The sequence below is a fragment of the Natator depressus genome, chromosome 19 (genome assembly GCF_965152275.1).
Source record: "Natator depressus isolate rNatDep1 chromosome 19, rNatDep2.hap1, whole genome shotgun sequence".
NCBI classification, from domain to species: Eukaryota; Metazoa; Chordata; order Testudines; family Cheloniidae; genus Natator; species Natator depressus.
Window position 1 is genome coordinate 13051927 of NC_134252.1, and position 26798 is coordinate 13078724.

Sequence of the window (26798 nt, forward strand, 5' to 3'; positions counted from 1 at the left end):
ATCCGGAAGTACCACGTGGGAGACCGGGTAATGGTGCTCATACCCACGGCAGAGAGCAAGCTCCTGGCCAGGTGGCAGGGGCCATATGAGATAATAGAAGCCATAGGAGAAGTCGACTATAAGGTCCGACAGCCAGGTCGCCGGAAGCTGGAGCAGATCTACCGTATAAACCTGCTGAAACCATGGCAGGATAGAGAAGCACAGGTGGTTGCACTAGGGGCACCATCCCCTAAAAGCGACCAGCCCGACCGAGTGGGAATATCCCCGGAGTTGACTCCGGAGCAACGATCTGAAGTGATCAGCCTGATTAAACGCAACCAGGATGTGTTCTCAGAAAAGCCAGGCAGGACGACTGAGGTTCACCATCACATCCTCACAGGGCCTGGAGTGAAGGTGAACATCGAGCCATACCGGATCCCGGAGGCCAAAAGAGAGGTGATCAGGACAGAGGTCAGGAAAATGCCGGCCTTAGGAGTCATTGAAGAATCTCAGAGCCAATGGTCAAGCCCAGTGGTTTTAGTGCCTAAGCCGGATGGCAGCGTGAGGTTCTGCAACGACTTCCGAAAGCTGAATGAGGTGTCCCAGTTTGATGCGTACCCTATACCCCAGATAGATGGGCTAATTGACAGATTGGGAAAAGCATGGTTTATGTCTACCCTTGACCTGACCAAGGGCTATTGGCAGATCCCCCTGGCCAAGGCCGATAAAGAGAAGACGGCCTTTGCAACTCCAGAGAGACTATATCAGTACACCGTCCTCCCCTCTGGGTTGCATGGGGCGCCCGCTACTTTCCAAAGGCTCATGGACAAACTGTTGCACCACATGGCAAGTACACGGCAGCCTATCTCGACGATGTTATCACATATAGCCCCGACTGGGAGACACACTTGGCGAAGGTGGAGGCAGTGCTGGATACCCTGAGGAAGGCGGGGCTGACGGCAAACCCCTCCAAGTGCTCGCTCAAGCTAGCTGAAGCCAAATGCCTCGAGTATATAGTGGGGAGGGGCGTGGGGAGGCTCCAACTCAACAAGTTAGAAGCTGTACAGAAGTGGCCCCGACCACTCCGAAAAAAAACAGGTCAGGGCATTCCTGGGACTAGTGGGGTACTATAGACGGTTCATTCCCCACTTTGCCACCAGGGCATGCCCATTAACGGACCTAACGAAAGCTCGGGGCCCAGACATAGTAAAACGGACAACCGCGGCTGAAGATGCTTTTTCAGATCTACGGATGGTCCTCTGCACTGACCTCATACTTGTGGCCCCAGATTGGGGGAAGGAGTTTATCCTACAGACCGACGCCTCTGATGTAGGGTTGCGGGCAGTACTTTCACAAATGATCGGGGACGACGAACACCCCATCCTCTTCCTCAGTAGGAAGCTCCTGCCTAGGGAATGGAAATACGCTGTTGTCGAAAAAGAATGCCTGGACGTAAAATGGGCCGTAGAAAGCCTCCGCTACTATCTACGGGGACAGAGGTTTACCCTTGTCACAGACCATGCCCCTCTGCAGTGGATGCACCAAAACAGACAAAAATGCCAGAGTAACGAGATGGTTCCTGTCGCTTCAACCCTTCCACTTCAGAGTACAACACAGGTCTGGAATCCAACATGGCAATGCAGATGGCCTGTCGAGAGTGCACTGTTTGCCGACCCAAGTAGCCCAACCCCGTAGTGTTGAGGGGGGGGGGGGGAGAATGTGGTAAATCCAGGAGAAACAGCTACAAAAGGGGGCGTGAGGGAGTGAGAGGAGCAGGGAAGCTGCCAGTAGGCTGTTTGCAGCAAGACACCAAACCTTCTGAGTAGAGAGGCTGCACTCGCTCCCCAGAAGGGAAGGAAAACAAGCACAAGGGACTGACTGAGGAGAGGAGTAGCAGGACTCTGTGCCACCTATAAGGATTCGCCTTGCTCCAAACCTGAGTCTCCAAGGCTAAAAAGGACTGAGCCTACTGAGGCGAACAAGGTATTTTGCTACAGTTTATATATATCTGCTTACTCTATGTTCCATTCTCTGCAGCCGATGAAGTGAGCTGTAGCCCACGAAAGCTTATGCTCAAATAAATTTGTTAGTCTCTAAGATGCCACAAGTACTCATCTTCCTGCTCTGTGCCATCAGTGCCGAATTCCTCCGAGGCAGTGATCAAGGGAAACCTATAACCCAGGCCCCACCCACCCACTGAATCCCATGGCCTCACGCTGGCCGGTGGCGGATTAGCCACTGGGCCAATGGGCCTGGGCCTGAGCCCAGGATCCGCAGGCAATTGCGGATCCCCAGAAAAATGGATGCCTCTGCGCCCCAGCCCGCTCCGCCTGCCCAGCACTCCTGCTGGGTTGTGGGGTTGGGGAGCAGGGTCGGACTGTGGGGGCTTCCCCCGCTCCCTAGCAGAAGTGGCGGGCAGAATGGAGAAAGCCCCCATGCCCCGACCATGCTCCCCAGCAGGAGCCCCTTGCCCTGACCCAGCTCCTGGCAGGAATGCTGGGCGGGGGTTTGAGGGGTACTGCAGGCGGAAGGGGTGGTGAGGGGCACCCCCTTGCTCTGGCCCAGGGCCCCACAAACCCCTAATCTACCTCTGCCTACAGCTGTACCCAACAACACACACTCAGGAGGGAAAAGATTGGATCTGATCGGGAGTTATTAAAGAGGTGGTTTTAATAGATCTGGGGGCTGTACGTGTCTGAGTGCAAGAGATCTGCCCACGAAGACTGCAGTCACTCAAGAGCTCATCTCGATATGCTGCTGTTAGTGACCTGGGCTGAGTAATACAGGGATATTGAACGCAATAAACATCATCTGAGATGGCACCTTTCATTATATCCAGAGTGCATTTCTTCCTGTAGGGGAGGGAGCCTGATTTAAAGGCACTTAGCAGGTGGGAGGTTGTTCTGCACACAAGATGTTTTCTCAAGTTGGAAAGATTCCTTCCCTGGATTTTTCATATGGGAATGTGGCTTTTTTAGGACAGTGGGGGCAACCAGGTGCCTTTCCCAAGCTGTTCTGAAACATGATCCTCACAGTACGTAGACTCCAAATTCATCCTCTTCCTGGGGTTTATGATCTTGGTGTTATTAACAAAGAAATGAGTAAAATAACAGAAAGATCAGCATAATCCTGTTCTTAGAGCTCCTCCCCTCAGCACCTACCTTACATCCAGATAAGGTGGCACGTCTCCTGCCTCAATGAGTCGGCAGAACCCATTTAACCCTTTGCCAGCAGGATCAGCACCTGCCAATAGAGTAGTGGGGAGTTTCAGACAAACACTGCCAGTCAGTTACAAGGAAGTAGGGCAGGGTCCTCAGGCTTAGCTTTGCTCAGAGGCTCAATGCCAACATGCCAGGTGCCCTGTGGCCACAACTAATTTGCATAAATGAACATTCATTTTAAATACATCCAATAAGTCTCTTCTTTTGTATGGATACAAAAATAATGGTTGTTTGTGCTTCCGCCTTCTCTGCTCGGTGCATAGGAAGAGCTCCTTAATCAAATCCACTCGCACACACATGCTGCAGCTGACCAGCTTGGTCCCCAGTCTGCAGTTACAGGCTGAGCATGTCCCCAGGGTGCATTGTAGCCACAAGCTGCCTTTCTCCCACCACCCGTGATGCTGCAGGGGGCTGTGAGTGTGAGTGTGGTCCCCAGACTGCCATGAGACAGGGGAGAGGCAGTTCTTCATTTTAAAGCCAAACTCCTGGGCTCACGTCCTTTTTGTCTCTGCCTTCCCCTCCCCACCTCACGTGTCCAGCACCTACCAGGTAATCGTGGAGGAAGAGCGGCCCAAGAAGATGAAGCGGGAGCTGGGGGGCCAGGACTGCTTCCCGGTGCCGCTGACCTTTGACGATGCCGTGTCCCGGGGCTCTGTGCACTACTTTGGGGCTGAGCTGCCTCCCAACAGCCTCCCCGAAGCCAAGCCCTTCACCGTCGGGGACAACCAGACATACAGCGGGTACTGGAACCCCCCGCTGGAGCCCAAGAAGGCTTATCTCATCTACTTCCAGGCCATGAGCAACCTGAAAGGGGTGAGTAGCTGCCTGGCTGCCTCCGTGGTTGGGATTGGTGCCAGGGCATTCCTGAGTGGGAACTGCCACGAATGCTGGCACCTCCGCTCAAGTGATCAGGGCAGGACTCAGAGCAGGTGGCTTTCATGGGAATCGTGGGGAATGGGAGACATCCCACGCCAAATTTTCAAAGCGTATCAGCAGCTGCATTTTTAGCCTTTGTGCCCAGTTACCGCCTCATTGCAAGGGAGGCACTTTAGTTGGTTGTACCAATTTGTAGTTGTTTGACTGTATGTTCGGGGAGAGTTGCAAAGTCCAAATAAATGTGTTGCACTCCCAGTGCAGGTCAGTGTGCTCCCAAGTATTGCACTCACCACCCTTTGGGAAGGTGGCCTGCAGGTCAAAATCCAGACAGAACAGAATTCTAAGGGGGGTGGTTTGTTGGATTTGTTTCTCTGAAGCAGCCTTTCAGTCAGACCCTGGTTGTCTCAGCAATCCCCGGGTGAGATCCTGTCTCTCCGGCATATGTTTGTTAGGGGAGTAACTTCCCTTATCATTTTCTCAATGTGTTTGATCATGCTCCCATTGAGATTAATGAGAGTTTTGCCACTGGCTTCACCGGAACCAGGATCAGTCCCTATGTAGGTATGTGCATGGCCTCACCCCACTGCCAGCGAGTGAGGGAAGTGGAGTGCCACATTAGGGCAAGAGAACTCGGATTCAAACCGGCCAAGGCTCTGATCCTGCCATCTGATCCGTGCAGGAGGGACTCCATGCAGACTCTATATGGGTTGGCCTGTGAGCATCAGATAGCAGAACTGGGATCCAGGCAGGTTAGAGGTTGGGACTGAGATTTTTCAAGCTCCCTAAGGGAGTTGGAGTCAGCACCGAACCCCCATGAGAGTTAGGTGCCTAACTCTCTCTAACACCCAGGCCTAGATCCTAGGTATCCAAGTCCCCTTGGCACCTTTGAAAACTGCACCCTGGAATATCATATCAATAACACCCAATAAGCTCAGGCCACTGCAGGTGTAATTCCATCAGCGTCCTGCACCGATGGCTTAGGCACTGCCTATTTCATTCCCATCTTGCCTACAAAGCCTCACTTACAACTCCTGTTGTCCTGAAGGACTCCACTGCTCACTCACTTTCTCCCCGGGGAGAGGAGGAGAGTGGATGATCCACCCGGGACAGATGTTACTCATGTCACTTAATGCGCAAGCGGGAGGGGCTGAGATGTTACGGTGCTGAGGGTGGTGTAAGAACCTATGGGGCACAGAATAGCATCACCTATGGATCCTGTTGTACAACATGTATAAAGTCACTTATAAAGGGGAAAACGACTGTGATGGGGGGTGTACCAGGTGTTTGCTGCCCCCCCACCACTGTGACGCACCCCACCCAAACAAAGTGTCCTTTGGAGGAAAAACAGCACCAAGTTTAATCCTCCAGGAACTGCCTAGAAAGGCCACCCAGGATCAGCTGCGGGTAGAACCAATGAGTATCAGTCCTCCAGCGGCTAGAAGGGTTGGGAGCGGGCAGAAACCAATCAGGGCCCAGCAGGCAGGATAAAAAGGGCTGGCTGCTTCTTCCAGAGGCCAATTCTGAAGAAAGCTGGCATGGGGTGAAAGGCTTAACCCAAGAATCCTGGCCTGGCCGGGCCTGACGCTGACTGCACCTTTTTGTCTGAGTCAACAGAAGACTATTTGCTTAATTTGTGGAGTGTAAGGCCCCGGTGGGCCAAGCTGAGATGACAGGGATCAGCGGGCTAGAAGGACCGAGGGGTTTAGGAGGAAGTATTACAGTGTCTCTGTAATGTAATCTGGTATCGTCTGGGCACGATGGCATCTGAGAATGGCTGAGCAATGACTGTGAATGCAGTTGTAGTGGGACTAGAGACACCTCCTTGCAGCTGTAAAGTACAGATGGTTGGAAAATGGGCGTTTTTTCCCCAGAAAAAAATTAGATTTTTCTGCACAAATTTGAATGTGAAAACATTGTGGTAGAAAACTGAAATATTTCAGCAGAAAACCAAAATATTTTGATGGGGAATACCACTGCCATGCCTTATAGGAATTGTAGTTCCGGTGCCTCGTGCTTCCATTCTCACCGATAGGTCAGGCTCCTTGGTCAGACTACATCTCCCATGATGCACTGTGGATGGAGGCCATCCGCTGTGGGAGTCCCTGTCCGTGGCGCACCCCAGGTGACGCAGTCCAGCTGTGGAGCACTGGCCATGGCAGGGAATGGACACATGAGGCAAGTGAACTACAGCTCCCATGAGCCACCACAGCAGCATTTCCAAATTGAAATATTTTGGTTTGGGGCCAAAATATTGCAGTTTTGGAACATTTGTTTTTTCAGTGAAAAATCTGAAGTTTTCCACGGGAAGGGGACACTTTTTTGCCAAAAAATTTGTTTAGCTGAAAACCCATCTTTCCACGCAACAGAACATTTCCACCCAGCCCTATTATAAGAACTCCTCAGTAAAGGCTGGCCTGGGGCTGTTCTTTGCCCTGTTGATTTCACAGCCTAGGCTGGGTACCAGCGTCACCATCAGATCATCCCATTTCCCATCGAATGATGGTCAGAAGCCCAGATGATGGGTCACAAAAATCAGAGTGGATTAGTCCGTCTGGGACCCTCCCATCTAGCCCATCCTTGGGCTCAGTTCAGGGCTTTCCTTCTGCATGGGTTAGAGGCTCCAGTGCATTGTCGAACTCCCTGCACTTGGGCTCTGAGAGGCTAATGTAGGGGAAGCTGATGGATCGACAATTAAACACCGAACATCTTGGCATATCAGGGAGACCCATTGGCATTGGTACAGAGTATGCCAGGTGCGTCAGCCAGCAGCATATCCGTGGTTCATGTGAAAAGGGTCCCAGTGCTTCATTGTGAAAAAGCTCAGCAAACTGACTGGCCAAGTTTTGTCCTAGCTTCCCCGCTGAAAGCAGAACCATTGAAGATGAACTCGTTTCCATGTCCCTGCTGAATTCTGAGCCTCCCAATCTTTTCTCTCTCTGCAGGAGACCAGGCTGAACTGCATTCGGATCGCCCGCAAAGGTAAGACTCCCATTGTACCTCCCAGTCACTTGTGCTCAGCAGGTTGGCTTTTCCATTTCTTTGTTGCACTGAGGTTGGGACTCCACACACTGGTTTGGGTTTGTTATTGTAGGGTTGCTCTTGAATTCCGGGCTGTGAAGAATGCTTTGTGGTTGCACAGTTGCTCATGAAGGCTAGGTTGTGCATTTCTGGTTTATTATTGTAGGGTTGATCATGAGGGATGTGCATTCTGGTTTATTGTTGTAGGGTTGCTCTTGCTTCTGGCAGTGGTTATTTTTTAAAATAAAATTATTATTATGGTAGCACTTGGAGGCCCTGCTCAAGATCAGGATCCCATTGTGCTGGGTGGGAGACCCCGTGTGAAGAGCGTCTACTCTGAACAGATCAGCTAGGGCAGAAGGGAAGTATATTACCCCCTTTTCACAGGCAGGGAACTGAGGCACCGAGCGCCTAAGTGACTTGTCCAAGATCATGCAGTAAGCCTGTGGCAGGTCTTCTGGTTCCCATGCAAGTGCCCTAACCTGAAGCCCATGCTTCACCTCTGAAGCAGCATATTAAAACATTTGTTTTGGAAGGAGTGATATGTGGGTCTTGTGGGGGGAAAAAATCAAGCATATCAGATTTCAGGCCGTCTGACCAGCATCCCTTTAAAGCTGTGAATATTGCAATTGATCTTGGCTGGTATAAACCCTGGACATGTTTGGCATTGATATAGTCCAGGGGTGATATTAACTGGGGTAATTGTGTTGCTGGCAGTGATGGGGAGCCACTCTTGTGAGTGAAATTGATTGGGGAAATATTTCAGCTTCGCTCTTTGGCTTTTGGAATTTCAACAAATAACTTAATGCTTTGTTCTTTCAGGGGGATTGAACTTTGGGGACTCGTGCATTTAATAAAAATTCCTTGTGCTCGACGAATATATTTTGCTCCCTATTGGATTCAAGGAAGGGGAAAAATATGTAATAAAATAAGCTAAACTCCTGGCTCGATGGGAATTGAAAAATGGGCATACATGTGCGTGTGGCTAGCGTAGCATATTAAAAAAGGAGCAGGGGGATTCATAGCTTGGTGTGGAACAATGCAAAGACAAGCTAAGATCCAGCCAGCGACTAGGGGCTTAGCCCTCAGGTGGGATGTGTGGGCCTGGCCCATGGGAGGAAAGACCCTTTGTTTGGTCTGGGTTGGCAAGGTCAGCAAGGGAGATGCGATTTGTTGAGGAAGATGGTATGTCCTGGGGCTATCCTCCAGTCGTCTTGAGCCAGCCAGGCATATGGGGATTGTAGTGGGAGTGGAGGGTTCTGGACGGGTGAGAGAAGTGTAAGCCGGATGGTCGTTAGGCAGCCGAAGGGGGAGGGAGCCATCAGCATTGGCCCATGCTGGGGCCTTCCTCTCAAGACCCTGTCTTTCTTTCCTCTTTTTCTGCTGATAAAATACCCGGGGCCCGGGGCACTGAGTACAAAACATACCCACTCTGTTCTCCCTGCGGCTGAGCCACCAGTGGTGCCTCTGCAAAGGAGGTACCCTGCATGAGCACTGGGGGCGAGGCGAGGGCTCAGCACCTGGGCTCAGGGTGGGAGATGTCCAAGGGAGGCCGGGTTTGTGGCCTCTGCTGGGATTGGGAAGAGGTTTAGTATGTGGGATTGAGGATTGGCAAGTCTTGGAGTCTGAATGGAGAGGGGTTAGTAGCTGGGATTGGAGTAGCTCCTAAGATCAGGGAATGTATCCTTGTCTACTATTGGGGTTGGGCAGCTCCCGGGCTCAGAGAGGGGTGTACTGCCTGGGCCTGGATCCTGGCAGCTCTCGACTTCAGAGAGGGGTGTACTGCCTGGGACAGGATGGGCAGCTCCCGGGCTCAGAGAGGGGTGTACTGACGGCATGGATACTGGCAGCTCCTGGAACTGAGATGGCTACAGTAACAATGTCCAGGATTGGGGATTAGCAGTGCCCGGGATGGGTTATTAGTCTCAGCTGTGACACTCCTCGTTCCCACATTGTGCCTTAGTCCTGTATTCGGATTCTGTGAGCAGCACTCTCAGGTAGTGTTCTCAATGAGACTCGATTTACAGGCTGATTTATAACTGCATCCAGGGGCGGGGCACTATTCCCCTGCCTCTACTTTGGCTGCCTGCTTCATAACAGTTTATTAATAATCCTCCTCGTCCTTATAACTGTGTTTGTACAGCACCCTCTGCCCCTGCCAATGCGCGGCGGGAGCCACAGAAGTGCAATGAAAATGCAATCATCCTGATAAGAGGCAGGAGTTAAACCCTCATTAGATGCACAGCAGGCAAACCGTCCTGGGTGACAGCACTGGAGTGGGCTGTGTGTGTGGGGAGGGGGAGAGGGGTGTCGCACGCAGGCCTGACACTGATTCAGCTGGAAGAGGCGTCTGGAGGCGAGCATTCCCCGAGAGAGTGAGAAGCGGCGGTCTGGTGTTTATTGCTGCTCCATGAGCTCCTCATGCAGGGACGCCCCCGCTCTCCACATTCGCATCCTTCTCATGGCTTATGAACCCCACTTGGTGCAAGCGTGGGAAGGGGGCGAAACTCGCCATTAGCTGCATAGTGCAGTGCTTCCTGGAACAGGGCTCTTCTCATTCCTCTGAACTGCTGTCACGCAACGCAGGGGGAGACGGGCGCCCCGCAGGAAGGGCAAGAAGGGAGCCTTACGTGCATGTAACCTGGCTCTGCCTGTGATCCTGGCAGCGCCAGTTTGTTGGCCTGGTAACTTTGATAGCGTCCTTTTAAAGCACACTAAGCAAGGGGGAGGGAGAGCGCGGTGAGGAGTCCTCCAGAGAGCAGAAGCAAGGCACCCCGGGGCCGTGCCAGAGAGTGATGCATTGTGGAGGTTACACCCCCAGCATCACCAGGAGAAGGCAGCAGGGAGCGTCCTGGCCCTGCCCCACACGCTTCATGTGGTGTGAGAGCTACATCAGAGGAGGTTGCAGTGGCTGAAGTGCCGCTGTGTCTGTCCAGGTTAGGGAGACTGGAGAGAAAAAATTTCCGGGAGATTTAGGCCGAGAGCAGAAAGTTCAAATGAAGTGATGGGAGCTGCCAATAGCCAAAACGCAGGGAGTGCCTCCATGTGAGGGACAGTGGGGGATGGAAAGGTGGGCGAATGCTGCAGAAAAACCTTCTGCAGATTTCTGATCCCTTGACCGAACCCTCCATCTGACTCGTATACCTTAGCACAGAGGTGGGCAAACTACGGCCCGCGGGCCACATCCAGCCCGCGGGACCATCCTCCCCGGCCCCGGAGTTCCCAGCTCGGGAGGCTAGCCCCTGGCCCCTCCTCCTCTGTCCCAGCTCACCGCGCCACCAGTGCTCTGGGCCGCGGGGCTGCAAACTCCTGCCGTGCAGCGCAGCGACGTGGCTGGCTCCAGCTGGGCGGCGGGGCTGCGAGCTCCTGCTGCTCTGATCAGCATGGTAAGGGGGTGGAGGGGGTTGGATAAGGGGCAGGGGGTCCCAGGGGGAAGTCAGGAGACAGGGAGCTGGGGGCAGTTGGATGGGGTGGAGATTCTGGGAGAGGGGGTGGTCAGGGGCCTGGGGTGTGGATAAGGGTTGGGGCAGTCAGGGGACAGGGAGCAGGGGAGGTTGGATAGGGGGTGGGGTCCTTGGGGGTCCTTTAGGGAGGGGGTCCCAGGAGGGGGTGGTGAGAGGACAAGGAGCAGGGGGGGTTGGATGGGGGTGGAGTACCGGGGGGTGGTTAGGGGCGGGGATCCCGGGAGGAGGCGTCAGGGGACAAAGAGCAGGGAGGTTGGATGGGTCAGAGGTTCTGAGGGGGGCAGTCAGGGGACAGGAAGTGGGAGGGGGCGGATGGGGGGGCAGGCTATTTGGGGAGGCACAGCCTTCCCTACCTGGCCCTCCATACAGTTTTGCAACCCCGATGTGGCCCTTGGGCCAAAAAGTTTGCCCACCCCTGCCTTAGCAACTCATTCAGCCTGCCTATCCAGCCCATCCACCCGACCCATCTATCCAGCACATCCACCTGACCCACCTACCCAACCAATAACCCGACCCAACTATCCAGCCCTTCCACCCGACCCATCTATCCAGCCCATCCACCCGACCCATCTATCCAGCCAACCAATAACCAGTCCCATCTATCCAGCCCATCCACCCAACTATCTACTCAACCAATCACCCAACCCATCTATCCAGCCCATCCAATCTACCCAACCGATCTACCCAGCCCATCTACCCGACCCATCTACCCAGCCCATCTGTGCAACCAATAAACTGACCCATCTATCCAGCCTGAATGACAGGGCGAGCAGGCTAATCAGGGAGTCAGGAGGCCAGGGAGGACCTGTCCTCCATGTGAGATGGATTTGCCTGGGTCAGACAGAGTGGGGCCGAGCTAAGGAGCAAGCAGGGGCCCAAGCTAAGCCAGGGAGCAGAGCTGTGCCAGATCCCGAGGGACCAGAAAAGCGCCCCAGAGAGAGCAGACCCTGTCCTGGGAGTGGAGCTGCAGCCCCAAAGCCAGAGGCACACCCCAGGGAGAGCAGACTTGCCCTGGGAGCAGAGCTGCAGCAACCAGAGCCAGAGGGGCCAGAAAAGCAGCCCAGGAAGCAGGTCAGTGCTGGGAGCAGAGTCACAGAAGCAGCCTGCAGAGCAGACCTGTCCTGGGAGCAGAGCTGCAGCAACCAGAGCCAGAGGGGCCAGAGCAGCAGCCCAGGGAGCTGGAGGCAGCAGCAGCAGTGCTGAGACCGAGTGGTGCAGCTGGGGCTGGAGCCGTCCGGAGCCGGGTGCGGTGAGCAGCTGGGGAGAGCGAGGGGGACCCTGGGCAGCGGGCCCAGCACAGGGAGACGCCTCAGCCAAGAGGCTCTGCAGGCCGGGCTTGGACTGTAACCCCGACAGGGTGGGGGCGACACTGGGCAGAAGGGTCCTACCACTTAGAGCCTGAGAGCGTATGGCCACCACCAGAGCAAGTGTCCAACCCACAGCATCCCTGCAGCACAGCCAGGGCTGGAGAAGAAGGCCTGGGGCTTACAAGGAACAAACTGTGAACTGCCCTGACACTCCAGAGACACTGTTTGTGACGTTCCCTGCCACAGAGTGGGGTGATGTGTTTCCTTTAACCTTTCCCATTTTTCCTTATTCTTTTAAAAATTAATTGTTGATTAAATAAATTTGCTTTAACTTGTATGTAATGGTCAGTGGGTCAGAGAAGTGCCCAGTGCAGAGGGAGTACCCCGGACTGGGGACACCCTAGCCCCTGTCCTAGGTGACCACAGCAGGGTTGGGGTCGGGCCCCCCAGGAATCCTGGGCCCAGCCTTGTTGGGGTTACGAGGACTCTACCAGACAGGAGAGTGGAAGGGGAGTCCTCAAGGGTAGGGAGGCCACTGGGTAAAGGAAGTGGGAGCGAGGACTCAGATCCTTTCGCTAGCCCACTTCACCGGGGTAGTGCAGAAGCCAGGAAAGTTTCCCCACAAGAGCGGGACTATTCCCCCGCTTACACATGCTTCTAAATAATCCATCCACCTTGACCTATCCACCCTTCCCCCTGGGATTTAAGTGCCAGGGGTTTGGCCATGTCCAGATTTGCTTTCTGTTAATGTTCAAGCATGGGAGCTTTTCCAGGAACAAATGCCAGAGACACACACAGGAGCATTTGCAGAACATAAACCTTAAAACTGCATGCCTGGGACTTTGCACCCAAAGTGCTTCCATGTTCATCCGTCTGGGAACAGGAACAATGCCATGTGATTCAGCTGACCAATCCCACTGAGCCGACTCTGCCCAAGTAGCAAAGACTCTCAGCGACCCAGCTGTGTCATCGATCCACAGAGGAGACAGAACAGTTTTACAAAATCAACACAACAGCTGCACGATTGCGGGCAATGAATTAATTTATGGGACAGTGATGGGCTTAGCCTGGCCTGGGTGCGGGGCAAAGAGAGGAGGAGCAGTAGGGTCTCTCTGACAACAATCGGCTATTTGATAGTTTTTTGTGGTTACTTCTTGGATTGTTTGTTTGGATCAGAACATCAAACAGCCTTATTTAATGTGGGATTAGATCAGCTTGTTTGGTAGAACATTAAACGGGCGCGAATGTTTCCTTCTCTGGCAATGAGGCTTCCGTGCACAGCTCCGCTCCGAATGATGGGGGAGGACAGGCTGTTTGATGTGTCTCACGTAGGACAGCGCTGGTGAGATGCACCCCCAAGTCAAGGGCAGGGTCCAGAGTCCTTCTACTCCATTATTAGCTACAAAGGGCACTCAGCCCACCCCCTCTGGGTCCCAGTTCCGAAGCCATAGGCAGCAGGAATCCTGTCCCAGTGTTTTCTGAATGCGCACCACTCTGTGTGTGTGTGTGTGAGAGTGTGTGTCTGTGTCTGTCCCCTTCAGCACTCTGGTGCATGAGTACAGCTGTTTTGTGTGTGTGTGTGCGTGCATGCACACACGTTACCTGTGTGGATGTGAGGGAGCTTTTGTGTGTGTGTGTGTGTGCGCGTGTGCATGTTATGTGTATGTGGCAGAGCTTTAGTGTGTGTGTGTACATGCACACGTGTACATTTGCTCATAAAATCTGATTGGGGGAGTTTTAGCGTGTGGGTGAGGTTGTGTTGTATATGTGTGCGTGTGGGGGATCTTTTGGCTGTGTTTGTGGGGGGAGAGGTGTGTTGCGTATGTGTGCACATGCTGTCTGTGTGCATGTGGCGGAGTTTTTGCATGTGTGTGTGTGTGGGGGGGGGGGGATCTGCCAAAATCAGCTGTCAAGAAAGTAGGTCAGAGCTGATTTCTGACCCTCTCCTCTGTGCTTTTCCCCTCCAGCCGCCTGCAAAGAGAGCAAACGTCCCCTTGAGGTGTCCCAGCACTCGGAGGAGATGGGCCTGATCCTGGGCATTTGTGCTGGGGGGCTGGTTGTCTTGATTATCCTTCTTGGAGCGATCATTGTCGTCATTCGAAAAGGGTAAGGAAATCACTGTCTCCTCGTTCCTGGGCGGGTGCTGCAGCTGGCAGCTCCCTCGCGCCCTGGGCCCTTCTACTCCTCCCAGCATGGCTCCTCTGTCTTTCCTGAGTGAATGTCTGTGCTCAGGCAGTGAGAGACCAGCGACAGCCGCATCGGTCAGAGCCAGAGATGGGGAGGGGACCGAAATCCACCCCTGCAACTGGGCTGAGCCAAAATCCTGGCCTGTGCCTGCACTAGCATCCTCTGCGAAGCCCTTTCTGCTTTCACCCCCAGCTCTGCCGATGCCCCTCGGTCCTGACCCTCAGCCCCCCTGCACGTGCAGTCGTGCCTCACAGCAGCTAGCTGGTGCACCTCTCTTCTGGCCTGCCTCCCACTCCAGTCCCTCACACCCAGATCTGCCCATTCACTCTGTCCTGGCCTGCAGCCCCGCTGCTGCCCAGTTTTGACTGTTTCCTGAGCGAATTGGGTCAGTGTGTCCCGCAAGACTGGTATTTAAGCAGTCAGAATCATAGAATATCATAGAATCATAGAATATCAGGGTTGGAAGGGACCTCAGGAGGTCATCTAGTCCAACCCCCTGCTCAAAGCAGGACCAATCCCCAATTAAATCATCCCAGCCAGGGCTTTGTCAAGCCTGACCTTAAAAACTTCTAAGGAAGGAGATTCTACCACCTCCCTAGGTAACGCATTCCAGTGTTTCACCACCCTCCTAGTGAAAAAGTTGTTCCTAATATCCAACCTAAACCTCCCCCACTGCAACTTGAGACCGTTACTCCTTGTCCTGTCATCTTCTACCACTGAGAATAGTCTAGAACCATCCTCTTTGGAACCACCTCTCAGGTAGTTGAAAGCAGCTATCAAATCACCCCTCATTCTTCTCTTCTGTAGACTAAACATTCCCAGTTCCCTCAGCCTCTCCTCATAAGTCATGTGTTCCAGACCCCTAATCATTTTTGTTGCCCTTCGCTGGACTCTCTCCAATTTATCCACATCCTTCTTGTAGTGTGGGGCCCAAAACTGGACACAGTACTCCAGATGAGGCCTCACCAATGTCGAATAGAGGGGAACGATCACGTCCCTCGATCTGCTCGCTATGCCCCTACTTATACATCCCAAAATGCCATTGGCCTTCTTGGCAACAAGGGCACACTGCTGACTCATATCCAGCTTCTCGTCCACTGTAACCCCTAGGTCCTTTTCCGCAGAACTGCTGCCTAGCCATTCGGTCCCTAGTCTGTAGCTGTGCATTGGGTTCTTCCGTCCTAAGTGCAGGACCCTGCACTTATCCTTATTGAACCTCATCAGGTTTCTTTTGGCCCAATCCTCCAATTTGTCTAGGTTCCTCTGTATCGTATCCCTGCCCTCCAACGTATCTACCACTCCTCCCAGTTTAGTATCATCCGCAAATTTGCTGAGAGTGCAATCCACACCCATCCTCCAGATCATTTATGAAGATATTGAACAAAACCGGCCCCAGGACCGACCCCTGGGGCACTCCACTTGACACCGGCTGCCAACTAGACATGGAGCCATTGATCACTACCCGTTGAGCCCGACAATCTAGCCAACTTTCTACCCACCTTATAGTACATTCATCCAGCCCATACTTCTTTAACTTGCTGACAAGAATACTGTGGGAGACCGTGTCAAAAGCTTTGCTAAAGTCAAGAAACAATACATCCACTGCTTTCCCTTCATCCACAGAATCAGTAATCTCATCATAGAAGGCGATTAGATTAGTCAGGCATGACCTACCCTTGGTGAATCCATGCTGACTGTTCCTGATCACTTTCCTCTCGTAAGTGCTTCAGGATTGATTCCTTGAGGACCTGCTCCATGATTTTTCCAGGGACTGAGGTGAGGCTGACTGGCCTGTAGTTCCCAGGATCTTCCTTCTTCCCTTTTTTAAAGATTGGCACTACATTAGCCTTTTTCCAGTCATCTGGGACTTCCCCCGTTCGCCACGAGTTTTCAAAGATAATGGCCAATGGCTCTGCAATCACATCCGCCAATTCCTTTAGCACTCTCGGATACAACTCGTCCGGCCCCATGGACTTATGCACGTCCAGTTTTTCTAAATAGTCCCTAACCACCTCTTTCTCCACAGAGGGCTGGCCATCTACTCCCCATGTTGCGATGCCCAGCGCAGCAGTCTGGGAGCTGTCCTTGTTAGTGAAGACAGAGGCAAAAAAAGCATTGAGCACATTAGCTTTTTCCACATCCTCTGTCACTAGGTTGCCTCCCTCATTCAGTAAGGGGCCCACACTTTCCTTGGCTTTCTTCTTGTTGCCAACATACCTGAAGAAACCCTTCTTGTTACTCTTGACATCTCTTGCTAGCTGCAGCTCCAGGTGCGATTTGGCCCTCCTGATTTCATTCCTACATGCCCGAGCAATATTTTTATACTCTTCCCTGGTCATATGTCCAACCTTCCACTTCTTGTGAGCTTCTTTTTTATGTTTAAGATCCGCTAGGATTTCACCATTAAGCCAAGCTGGTCGCCTGCCATATTTACTATTCTTTCGACTCATCGGGATGGTTTGTCCCTGTAACCTCAACAGGGATTCCTTGAAATACAGCCAGCTCTCCTGGACTCCTTTCCCCTTCATGTTAGTCCCCCAGGGGATCCTACCCATCCGCTTCCTGAGGGAGTCAAAGTCTGCTTTCCTGAAGTCCAGGGTCCGTATCCTGCTGCTTACCTTTCTTCCCTGTGTCAGGATCCTGAACTCGACCATCTCATGGTCACTGCCTCCCAGATTCCCATCCACTTTTGCTTCCCCCACTAATTCTTCCCTGTTTGTGAGCAGCAGGTCAAGAAAAGCTCCCCCCCTAGTTGGCTCCTCTAGCACTTGCACCAGGAAATTGACCCCTACACTTTCCAAAAACTTCCTGGATTGTCTATGCACCGCTATATTGCTCTCCCAGCAAATATCAGGAAAATTAAAGTCACCCATGAGAACCAGGGCATGCGATCTAGTAGCTTCTGCGAGTTGCCGGAAGAAAGCCTCATCCACCTCATCCCCCTGGTCCGGTGGTCTATAGCAGACTCCCACCACTACATCACTCTTATTACTCACACTTCTAAACTTAATCCAGAGACACTCAGGTTTTTCTGTAGTTTCGTACCGGAGCTCTGAGCAGTCATACTGCTCCCTTACATACAGTGCTACTCCCCCACCTTTTCCGCCCTGCCTGTCCTTCCTGAACAGTTTATAACCATCCATGACAGTACTCCAGTCATGTGAGTTATCCCACCAAGTCTCTGTTATTCCAATCACGTCATAATTCCCTGACATTACCAGGACCTCCAGTTCTCCCTGCTTGTTTCCAAGGCTTTGTGCATTCGTATATAAGCACTTGAGAGAACCTGCTGATCGCCCCTCATTCTCAGTACGAGGTAGGAGCCCTCCCATCACAGACGTTCCTGCCTGTGCTTCCTCCCGGTATCCCGTTTTCCCACTTACCTCAGGGCTTTGGTCTCCTTCCCCCGGTGAACCTAGTTTAAAGACCTCCTTACTAGGTTAGCCAGCCTGCTCGCAAAGATGCTCTTCCCTCTCTTCGTAAGATGGAGCCCGTCTCTGCCCAGCACTCCTCCTTCATGGAACACCATCCCATGGTCAAAGAATCCAAAGCCTTCTCTCCGACACCACCTGCGTAGCCATTCGTTGACTTCCACGATTCGACGGTCCCTGCCCTGGCCTTTTCCTTCCGCGGGGAGGATGGACGAGAACACCACATGCGCCTCAAACTCCTTTATCCTTCTTCCCAGAGCCACGTAGTCTGCAGTGATCCGCTCAAGGTCATTCTTGGCAGTATCATTGGTGCCCACGTGGAGAAGCAGGAAGGGGTAGCGATCCGAGGGCTTGATGAGTCTCGGCAGTCTCTCCGTCACATCGCGAATCTTAGCCCCTGGCAAGCAGCAGACTTCTCGGTTTTCCCGGTCAGGGCGGCAGATAGATGACTCAGTCCCCCGGAGGAGAGAGTCCCCGACCACCACCACCCGCCTCCTTCTCTTGGGAGTGGTGGTCGTGGAACCCCCAACCTCAGGACATCGCATCTCATGCCTTCCAACCAGCGGAGTCTCCTTCTGCTTTCTCCCCCAAGACGTATCGTCTGGTCCACTCTCCGCAATGGTACCTGTGGAGAGAACATGAAAGCGGTTAGTTACCTGTGTCTGCGTTGCTGGAACCCGGACATTCCCCCTTCTTCTTCTGGAGGTCACATGTTGCCAAGCTTCTTCACTGGCCTCTTGGCTCCGCTGTGCAACCTGCTCTAAATCTTTAGAGCTTTGCGCCGTAGAAGCATATCCTGACTTTTGTCCAGAAAATCCTCAGATTCTCGTATGCAACGCAGGGTCGTTTATCAGATGGGATAAAGTTCCTCCTCTACCTTGGTGGGTCCTGCACTTATTGGCGGATTTGCTTGCCTCAGAGATTCACGGCAGCCCTCAGCTTGGCCACTTTGCTAGTGGCTCAAATCTGCTGTTCACTCAGATAACCTCATCACTGGCCAGCCTGGGGAAAAAAAGAGTAAGAACAATCCCCGCAGTTTCTGCTGATCCACCATGTGGGTCGGGGAACAGATCAGAGACCTTCCCCTCTGGTGGAACCTCCTGTTTTGGGTCCGGAGTTGGGAGGTTTGGGGGGAACCCAGGTCTGCCCTCTACCCTGGGTTCCAGCCCAGCGCCCTATGGATTGCAGCTGTCTACAGTGGCTTCTGGAACAGCTGCGTGACAGCTAAAACTCCCAGCGCTACTTCCCCATGGCCTCCTCCCAACACCTTCTTTATCCTCACCACAGGACCTTCCTCCTGGTGTCTGTTAACGCTGGTACTCCTCAGTCCTCCAACAGCACATCCTCTCACTCCCAGCTCCTTACGCGCACCTCACTAACTGGAGTGACAGCCTTTTTAAGCCAGGTGTCCTGATTAGCCTTAATTAATTCTAGCAGCTTCCCAGTTGACTACAGGTGTCCTAATTAGCCTGTCTGCCTTAATTAGCTCTAGAAAGTTCTTGAGTGTTCTGGAATAGTCCCTGTTGTCTTACCCAGGGAAAAGGGACCTGCTTAACCTGGAACTAATGTATCTACCTTCGACCACTCTCTTGTAGTCATCTGGCCTGACCCTGTCACACAGGGTTGGAAGGGACCTCAGGAGGTCATCTAGTCCAACCCCCTGCTCAAAGCAGGATCAACCCCCACTATATCATCAGTCCCAGAGCCATGCTAGGTAAGAGTTCACAGCAACATCCGAGCTCGGCCAGCATAAAAGCACTGCTTCCTTCAAGGAGGCTGAGCAGGGTTGTACACCACGCAGGAGAAGCAGAAGCTCAGGGGAGTGGGCTGAGCGGGCCAGAGGCAGGGCATTCTGTGACTTTGTCAGAGGCTAATGTAGGTGCCTAGGGGGTATTCAACAGTCTCAGGGGGGTCTGATTCCCCATTGCCCGCCCTGCGCGTTAAAACAACCAGATGGCGACACCAAATAACCCTGTGAGAGTAACAGCCAGAAAGGAGCGAGAGCCTGGCGCCGGCACCTGTGCCCAGAACAGTCTGTGCAGCCCCACTGCACCCTGCCCAGATCAGGATCTGCTTCCCCCAGGGGATGGACATGCTGGGAGTTGGTCTCACTCTTTGCTGCCGCTTCAGGCAGTCCCTTTTTTCTCCACCCTTTCGCTGTTCCCCTTAGGTTTCTGGATGGCTAAGCCTGGCCTGTGGAATGAGACCTGAGAACCAGTGAACTCGTTCCGTTAGTAGCTGGTGTGGCAGGAATAACCCAGCGCACTGGTGCGCCTGCCCCTCAATGCCCCACGTTAGCTGCTACTCTCCAGCACGCTCTGCCATGACAGTGCTGACCGGTGCCCCATCCCTCCCCCAGCGGGCTGCCAGCATTAAACCTGCTGCTAACAGCTCCTTTGCCTAGGAGGCAATGTTCCATAAAGGGCAGAGGAGTCACGCCTGTCCAGGCAGGCTGCTACCTAATGCACTATACATGAAACAGACAGTGATAGACACTGACCTCCTTTCCCCTCCCTCCCCCCCGGCCTGGGCTGCAGAGTCCATGATGAGCCGCGGCCCACAGGAAAGCTCTCTGAGAGCGACCCGAGCTGTGACCGTGATGGCAGCTCTGTGCCGTTCTCATGTGCAGCCGAGCTGCGCTGGGGCGGGCTCCTTGATCTTGTCTCCGTGCAGGCAGCTCATGTAGGGCTGTCTGTCTCTCTTTGGAGCACCCCGGGGCTTTTGCTGCAGATTGGTCTCAAGGCGGGGGAGTTGGGTGTCCTTCTCCTCGCCTCAAAGAGCTCGGCATGTTTGCAGCTCCTTGCTGCAGACAGTCCTGCTCTGGCTTGTGCCTTCGCTGTAGGCAAAAGGCACGGAGAAGCTGGCTAGTAGGAAAAGAGGGTCCCCCGGGAGGAGAACTGATGGGAAGACAGGCTCCCCAAGATGGGGGCGGAGCTAAGCTCTTGGAACTAGGGGTGCTGGGGTGCTGCCGCACCCCCTGGCTTGAAGTGCTTTCCATCATATGCAGGGTTTACAGTTTGGTTCAGTGGCTCTCAGCACCTCCACTATATAAATTATTCCAGCCCCCCTGCATCCCAGCATGCCTTTCGCATTCAGCTGGCCCACAGGAAAGGCTAAGGCCTTGTCTTCACTCATTTCTCTAATGCAGGCAGGCCAAGCTGCTATTAGCCTTGGTAGAGCCAAGCCCGGCTTGAAAAGCTGCACAGATGCAAATCATGTCTGGAATCCGAGGTGTGACGGCAGCTCGTGTAGACGCACCCAAGCTGGCTTTGGTCTAGCTAGCACCAGTAACACTAGTAGTGAAGCCTCAGCAGCCCAGGGCCCGGGGTCTGTATTCAGGCAGCTAGCTCATCCTGGTGTAGCTTCACTGCTGTTGTCATTGGCACTAGATCAAAGCCAGCCCCTGTATGTCTACACGTGCTGCAGCCATGCCTCTGATTGCAGTGTAGACGCACCCTGAGAGTGGGGAAAACCATTTCCCTGGCCACAGCGAGGCAGCATTGTACTGTGGTTAGAGCAAGGGACTGTGAGTCTGTTTGCTGGGAGTGGATTATTAATGTCATTCCTCATTGCTGGCTTTGCAGAACATACAGAGGGCAAGTCAGGGTCCCTATCTCTGTCACCCCAGAGCTCTCAGCTGGCCCTACACCCTGGTCTCTCCAAAAGGTTGGGACTTGGCTATAAAGAAGATGCCACGTTGACTGTAAAGAGGTCACAGTCTTGTAACATCGCTCCCGATGATAGGGCTGAGGTCCCCCCTCTGCACTGGGATGCACAGGGGCTGAGCCATAGTCCAGCGAGACATTGCAGATGGTGGTTCCAGGCAGCCAGAGGTCTCGGCTGAGAGGCCACAGTCCCATGGGCGCCATGGGGCAGGAAGGGGAACGGAGGAAGCCAAGGCCCCGAGTTTGTATCAGGACGTCACCTCTGCTGGAATTCGTACTGCACTCGGCTCTGTGGTATCTGACCCGTTCTGTGTGAGCAGGTGTTGGAGGAGGCTTGGGGCTCTGGCAGCCTTCCTCACCCCCAAACCACCATCCCCGGGGGGAAAGGGATTGCAGGGAAAGTCAGTGGAGGAGGAGGAGTCCTTTATGTCTGTGTCAGATCTCCTACTTGGCGATTTGTCTGTATCATAAAGAGTTAAAATTCCATCAGCTCTCACCCCAGGGCAAACAGGGAGGACGGCAGAGGGATGCGAGGAGATTCATAGACCAGCCTGACTTGTAATGAGAGAAAGCATGGACCTATGGGGCCACATCTAGCATGTTCCCCCCTGTCCTTGGCTCGAGCAGTATAATTCCCAGCATCAAGAGTTCCTGACCTTTTCTTAGCCAAACAAGAAATCAGCTGCGTGAAAAGGACCCCCCTGCAGTTTATCCTCCAGAGCTTCACCTGGTGAGGGGTTTCTGCTTGGCCTCGGGAGTGGCGTTTTCACTGGTCTGGCTGCTGCTTGCCAAGGAGCAGCAACAGAGCAGCTGCTATTCCCAGCAGGGTCCTTGTACGGGTGGAATTTTCATTCACTCCAAGCCAGAGCCAGACCGTGGTGGGGTCAGTAGGTGCCGATCCCTGCACGAAGGGCTCTCAAGCCCGCGGGCGGGGAGGTGACTGGAAGGAGTTTGCTCACTTTCCGGACCAGTCGGGAAGCGGATGGGTTTATGTGCACATTCCTGCTCTCCGTAAATAATTATACAGAAAGGGAAGGGGCATTAGCATGCATGTAACAGGGATGTCAGACAGCTGGCAGATGCAGCAACCACATGTGTATTAGTCCCCATCGGAATCCTTTAGCCTTGATCTTCTTTAAGGCCAAAGCAGAGAGAGAGCCACTTTAGCACCAAGGAGCTGCTCAGAGCCATAAAGAGCTTGCTCCCCCCAGAGCCAGTGGGTTTCCCAGCACCTATCAGCATGTCCACCTTCAAGCCCAAATGCTCCAGCAGGAGAAGGCAGGCACCCAAGTGTCATGCGCCCTGCAGCTAGCACTTCTGTGTGCTTTTGATGTGGAAGGTGAACGGAGACAGGGTGATAGCCCAGTGGACTTCGGTCGCCTCCCCTGGGGCATCAGTTCACTTCCAGTGCTCATGCGTCCCTAATGCGGGAGGGGAAAACAGGGTCTTGTGTTCGGAGCCGGCAGCTGGGGTAGGAGGGCCTCAGTGAAGGGGACTCCCAGCCCATGCAGGGTCACTAAACCAACCACAGCATCTTCTGCACAGCCGCTGGAGCGGGCTGGTGGCCCCTTAGAGCATAGGGCAGGGGCAGGGCAGGGCAGAATCTCTTTATTTAGAGTCTCCTGCAGCCTGAGGTCTTGGCCTAGATCTGCCCTGGTAGGAAATTCATTATTCATTATTCAGTATTCTTGTCAGCAAGTTAAAGAAGTATGGGCTGGATGAATGTACTATAAGGTGGGTAGAAAGTTGGCTAGATTGTCGGGCTCAACGGGTAGTGATCAATGGCTCCATGTCTAGTTGGCAGCCGGTGTCAAGTGGAGTGCCCCAGGGGTCGGTCCTGGGGCCGGTTTTGTTCAATATCTTCATAAATGGTCTGGAGGATGGTGTGGATTGCACTCTCAGCAAATTTGCGGATGATACTAAACTGGGAGGAGTGGTAGATACGTTGGAGGGCAGAGATAGGATACAGAGGGACCTAGACAAATTGGAGGATTGGGCCAAAAGAAACCTGATGAGGTTCAATAAGGATAAGTGCAGGGTCCTGCACTTAGGACGGAAGAACCCAATGCACAGCTACAGACTAGGGACCGAATGGCTAGGCAGCAGTTCTGCGGAAAAGGACCTAGGGGTGACAGTGGACGAGAAGCTGGATATGAGTCAGCAGTGTGCCCTTGTTGCCAAGAAGGCCAATGGCATTTTGGGATGTATAAGTAGGGGCATAGCGAGCAGATCGAGGGACGTGATCGTTCCCCTCTATTCGACATTGGTGAGGCCTCATCTGGAGTACTGTGTCCAGTTTTGGGCCCCACACTACAAGAAGGATGTGGATAAATTGGAGAGAGTCCAGCGAAGGGCAACAAAAATGATTAGGGGTCTGGAACACATGACTTATGAGGAGAGGCTGAGGGAACTGGGATTGTTTAGTCTGCAGAAGAGAAGAATGAGGGGTGATTTGATAGCTGCTTTCAACTACCTGAGAGGTGGTTCCAGAGAGGATGGTTCTAGACTATTCTCAGTGGTAGAAGATGACAGGACAAGGAGTAACGGTCTCAAGTTGCAGTGGGGGAGGTTTAGGTTGGATATTAGGAAAAACTTTTTCACTAAGAGGGTGGTGAAACACTGGAATGGGTTACCTAGGGAGGTGGTAGAATCTCCTTCCTTAGAAGTTTTTAAGGTCAGGCTTGACAAAGCCCTGGCTGGGATGATTTAATTGGGGATTGGTCCTGCTTTGAGCAGGGAGCTGGACTAGATGACCTCCTGAGGTCCCTTCCAACCCTGATATTCTATGATTCTATGATTCTATTAGGCGCATCACTGGAGAACACAGATGTTCCGAGCCGGGCACAATAGAACAAAATCATGGAGTCTGCTGTGTCCCATTTTCAACTTGGGGGCCAAAATGCTGTTTTAGGTGCCTAAATGGAGCCTTGCAACCTGAGAATGGGCCTTCTTGTGCATAAGGGTCTGTCGCCAGCGCCATCAGAGGTGTGACTGCAGCACATGTCAACATACTCGAGGTAGTTTTGCTCTAGCTAGCGCCAATAACAATGGCAGGGAAGCCTCAGCAGCAGGGGCGAGGCACTTGGGTACGTCCCCAGGATTCTGGGTGGGTTTGTACAGCCCGTGCTGCTGTTATCGGGGCTAGCTAGATCAGAGAGCTAGGTCGGCTGTGTCTACACGTACTGCAGCCACACCCCTGATTGCAGTGTAGACAGAACTTATATCACATGGAATCTAAATGATCAGAGATGGAGGAACCCACCGAGCCCGATCTAGACCAGTGCCAAAGGCTGGTTCTACTCCCCTCACTGTGTTCTCCAGGGCTTTGTCCAGTCTTGGCCTCGGTGACCCAAGCAATGCTGCTTCCACCACTTCCCTTCAGTGTCTATCCCACCCTCTGGCTGAGCTCACCAACGCTCTCTTGAGATTGTCCCTAAATTATCCTTTGCTTGGTTTCTTCTCATTACTCCTACTTTTACCCTCTGCCCATTTCCTCTTGTTCCTTGGGCAGTCACCCTTCGGGGGGACAGTTTTCAAGCCCCTTCTTAGTACTTAGCCAAGCTATAAGGTTCCTCTTTTCCATTCTCGCTCTAGTCTCTGGGCCATTTTTGATGCTGTTCTCTGAACTGCCTTCACTTTGCCAACGTCTTTCTTGTGTGGAGGTGTCTAAAAACAGACAGATGCAGTAGGACAAGAGCTGAATAAAGAACAATCAACTACACACACACACCCCTGGGCATATAAATCTAAGAAAAAAGGCACAGTAAGAGAAAATCCTGTGGACGGTTTCATTCCAGTGCCGACTCAGTTTTGTTTCTCAGACTACCACTCAGCGATGCAGAGATTTAATCACTTCTCAACGTCTGCTGGCTTTTTTTTTTTCCTAAATAGAAATTGATTTTGAATTTTGCAAATCAGCCCGTGAAATCACGCTCTCTGTCTCTTGTTCTTTATAGTGTGACAAAGTGACTGCACCGAGTCTCTGGGGATGTCTGCGCTGCATTCCCAGGGTGTGATTGCAGCTCACAGAGACATCCCTGAGCGAGCTTTCATCTAGCTAGCTCTGGTCCTGCATCCATGAAGCTGCAGCAGCCTCATGAGTAATTACCCAGGGTTCGGGGCAGGCTTGTACAGCCCGTATTGAAGCCCTTGCTGATGTGGCTTCATTGCTCTGGGACCTGAGCTAGCTAGGTTGTTATGTCTACACAAGGTACAATCACACCACAGACATACCCTGTGAGACTTGGTAAGAGAGTTGAACTTTCATGCAGGGGACTCGTGGGATGAGTCCCAAACAGCCAGGCCCAAGCTTGGGATACATGGTGCTCTACAGAAGGAACTGCAACATTCTCCTTCCCACTCCTCGCCAGGATACGTTCCCGGAGATGGTGCATGTGGTTTCCAAGGGGGCTGGGAGTGAGTGGCATGACACACAGTGTTTCAGGCAGACCACATGGAACAAATCCATGAACAGCTTCCAAATGAGGCAGTTTGTTAATTGGATAAGAATAGCCCCCCTCCCCCCCATATAATAATTCAGGTAAAGCAGCTAGCTGTTATAACAGTGATTCCCAAACTAGGGACGCCCCTTGTTCAGGGAAAGGCCCTGGCGGGCCGGGCTGGTTTGTTTACCTGCCGTGTCCGCAGGTTCAGCCAGTCGCGGCTCCCACTGGCCGCAGTTCGCCATTTTCGGCCAATGGGGGCTGCAGGAAACAGCGCGGGCCGAGGGACGTGCCGACTGCCTTTCCCGCAGCCTCCATTGGCCTGGAGCGGTGAACCGCGGCCAGTGGGAGCAGCGATCAGCCGAACCTGCGGACACGGCCGGTAAACAAACCGGCCCGGCCCGCCAGGAGCTTTTCCTGAGCAAGCAGCGCCCCTAGTTTGGGAACCACTGTGTTATAAGGAGAGAGAAACTCACAACAGAGCTCAGAGAGGGAGACGGGCATACAGGGAATGCACAAGTCTGGGTACCTAGAGATTTGGGCTCTGTTCCCAGACTTGTAGGGTGGGGATACTGATGCTGACCTGCCTGGCAGGGAAGGGCACGCAGAACAATCCACTAAAATTTGGGAGCACCTAAGAATGCCTCCAACTAAAACAAACTCCATAGCTCCTGGGGGTTTGGGTTGGGCTCTGAAGTTTGTGTGGCCTGGACTCAGCTTTATTATGGGCCAGGCTGGACCCTCAGACCTGAATCTCCAAATGCATCTGACTCTGGGGAAAAGCCAGGCTCACAGCCATCGCTGGTGCTGTTCTCCGGCCTCCTGCAAGCCCTTGTTTACAAAGGGTGTTAGACCTGCCGCTTGGCCTGAGCTGCTTGGAACCCAAGACTGGCTTGTGAGCAGTGGTGAGCTGGAGCCGGTTCACACCGGTTCGCTAGAACTGGTTGTTAAATTTAGAATCCCTTTTAGAACCGGTTGTCCCGTGAGGGACAACCGGTTCTAAAAGGGCTTCTAAATTTAACAACTGGCCAAAAGTGGCGCCTTAGGCGCCGACTCAGTGGGTACTCCGGGGCTGGAGCACCCACGGGGAAAATTTGATGGGTGCAGAGCACCCACCGGCAGCTCCCTGCCCCGCGCCTGGCCCCAGCTCGCCTCTGCCTCTGCCTCCTCCCCTGAACGTGCCGCCCCACTCTGCTTCTCCCCCCCCC

At 53.2% G+C, this 26798-nt stretch overlaps 1 protein-coding gene across 6 annotated transcripts in view; it reads left to right on the forward strand.

The window, feature by feature from the left end:
* The window catches only part of PTPRU (protein tyrosine phosphatase receptor type U), a 309921-nt gene that overhangs the window by 202498 nt on the left and 80625 nt on the right, over positions 1 to 26798 (forward strand). For all 6 annotated transcript variants that reach the window (XM_074934544.1, XM_074934543.1, XM_074934545.1 and 3 more), the window contains exons 12-14: positions 3740 to 4013; positions 7019 to 7055; positions 13833 to 13971. In XM_074934544.1, coding sequence (XP_074790645.1) covers positions 3740 to 4013; positions 7019 to 7055; positions 13833 to 13971 — 450 coding nt within the window. The remainder of the gene's footprint in view (positions 1 to 3739; positions 4014 to 7018; positions 7056 to 13832; positions 13972 to 26798) is intronic.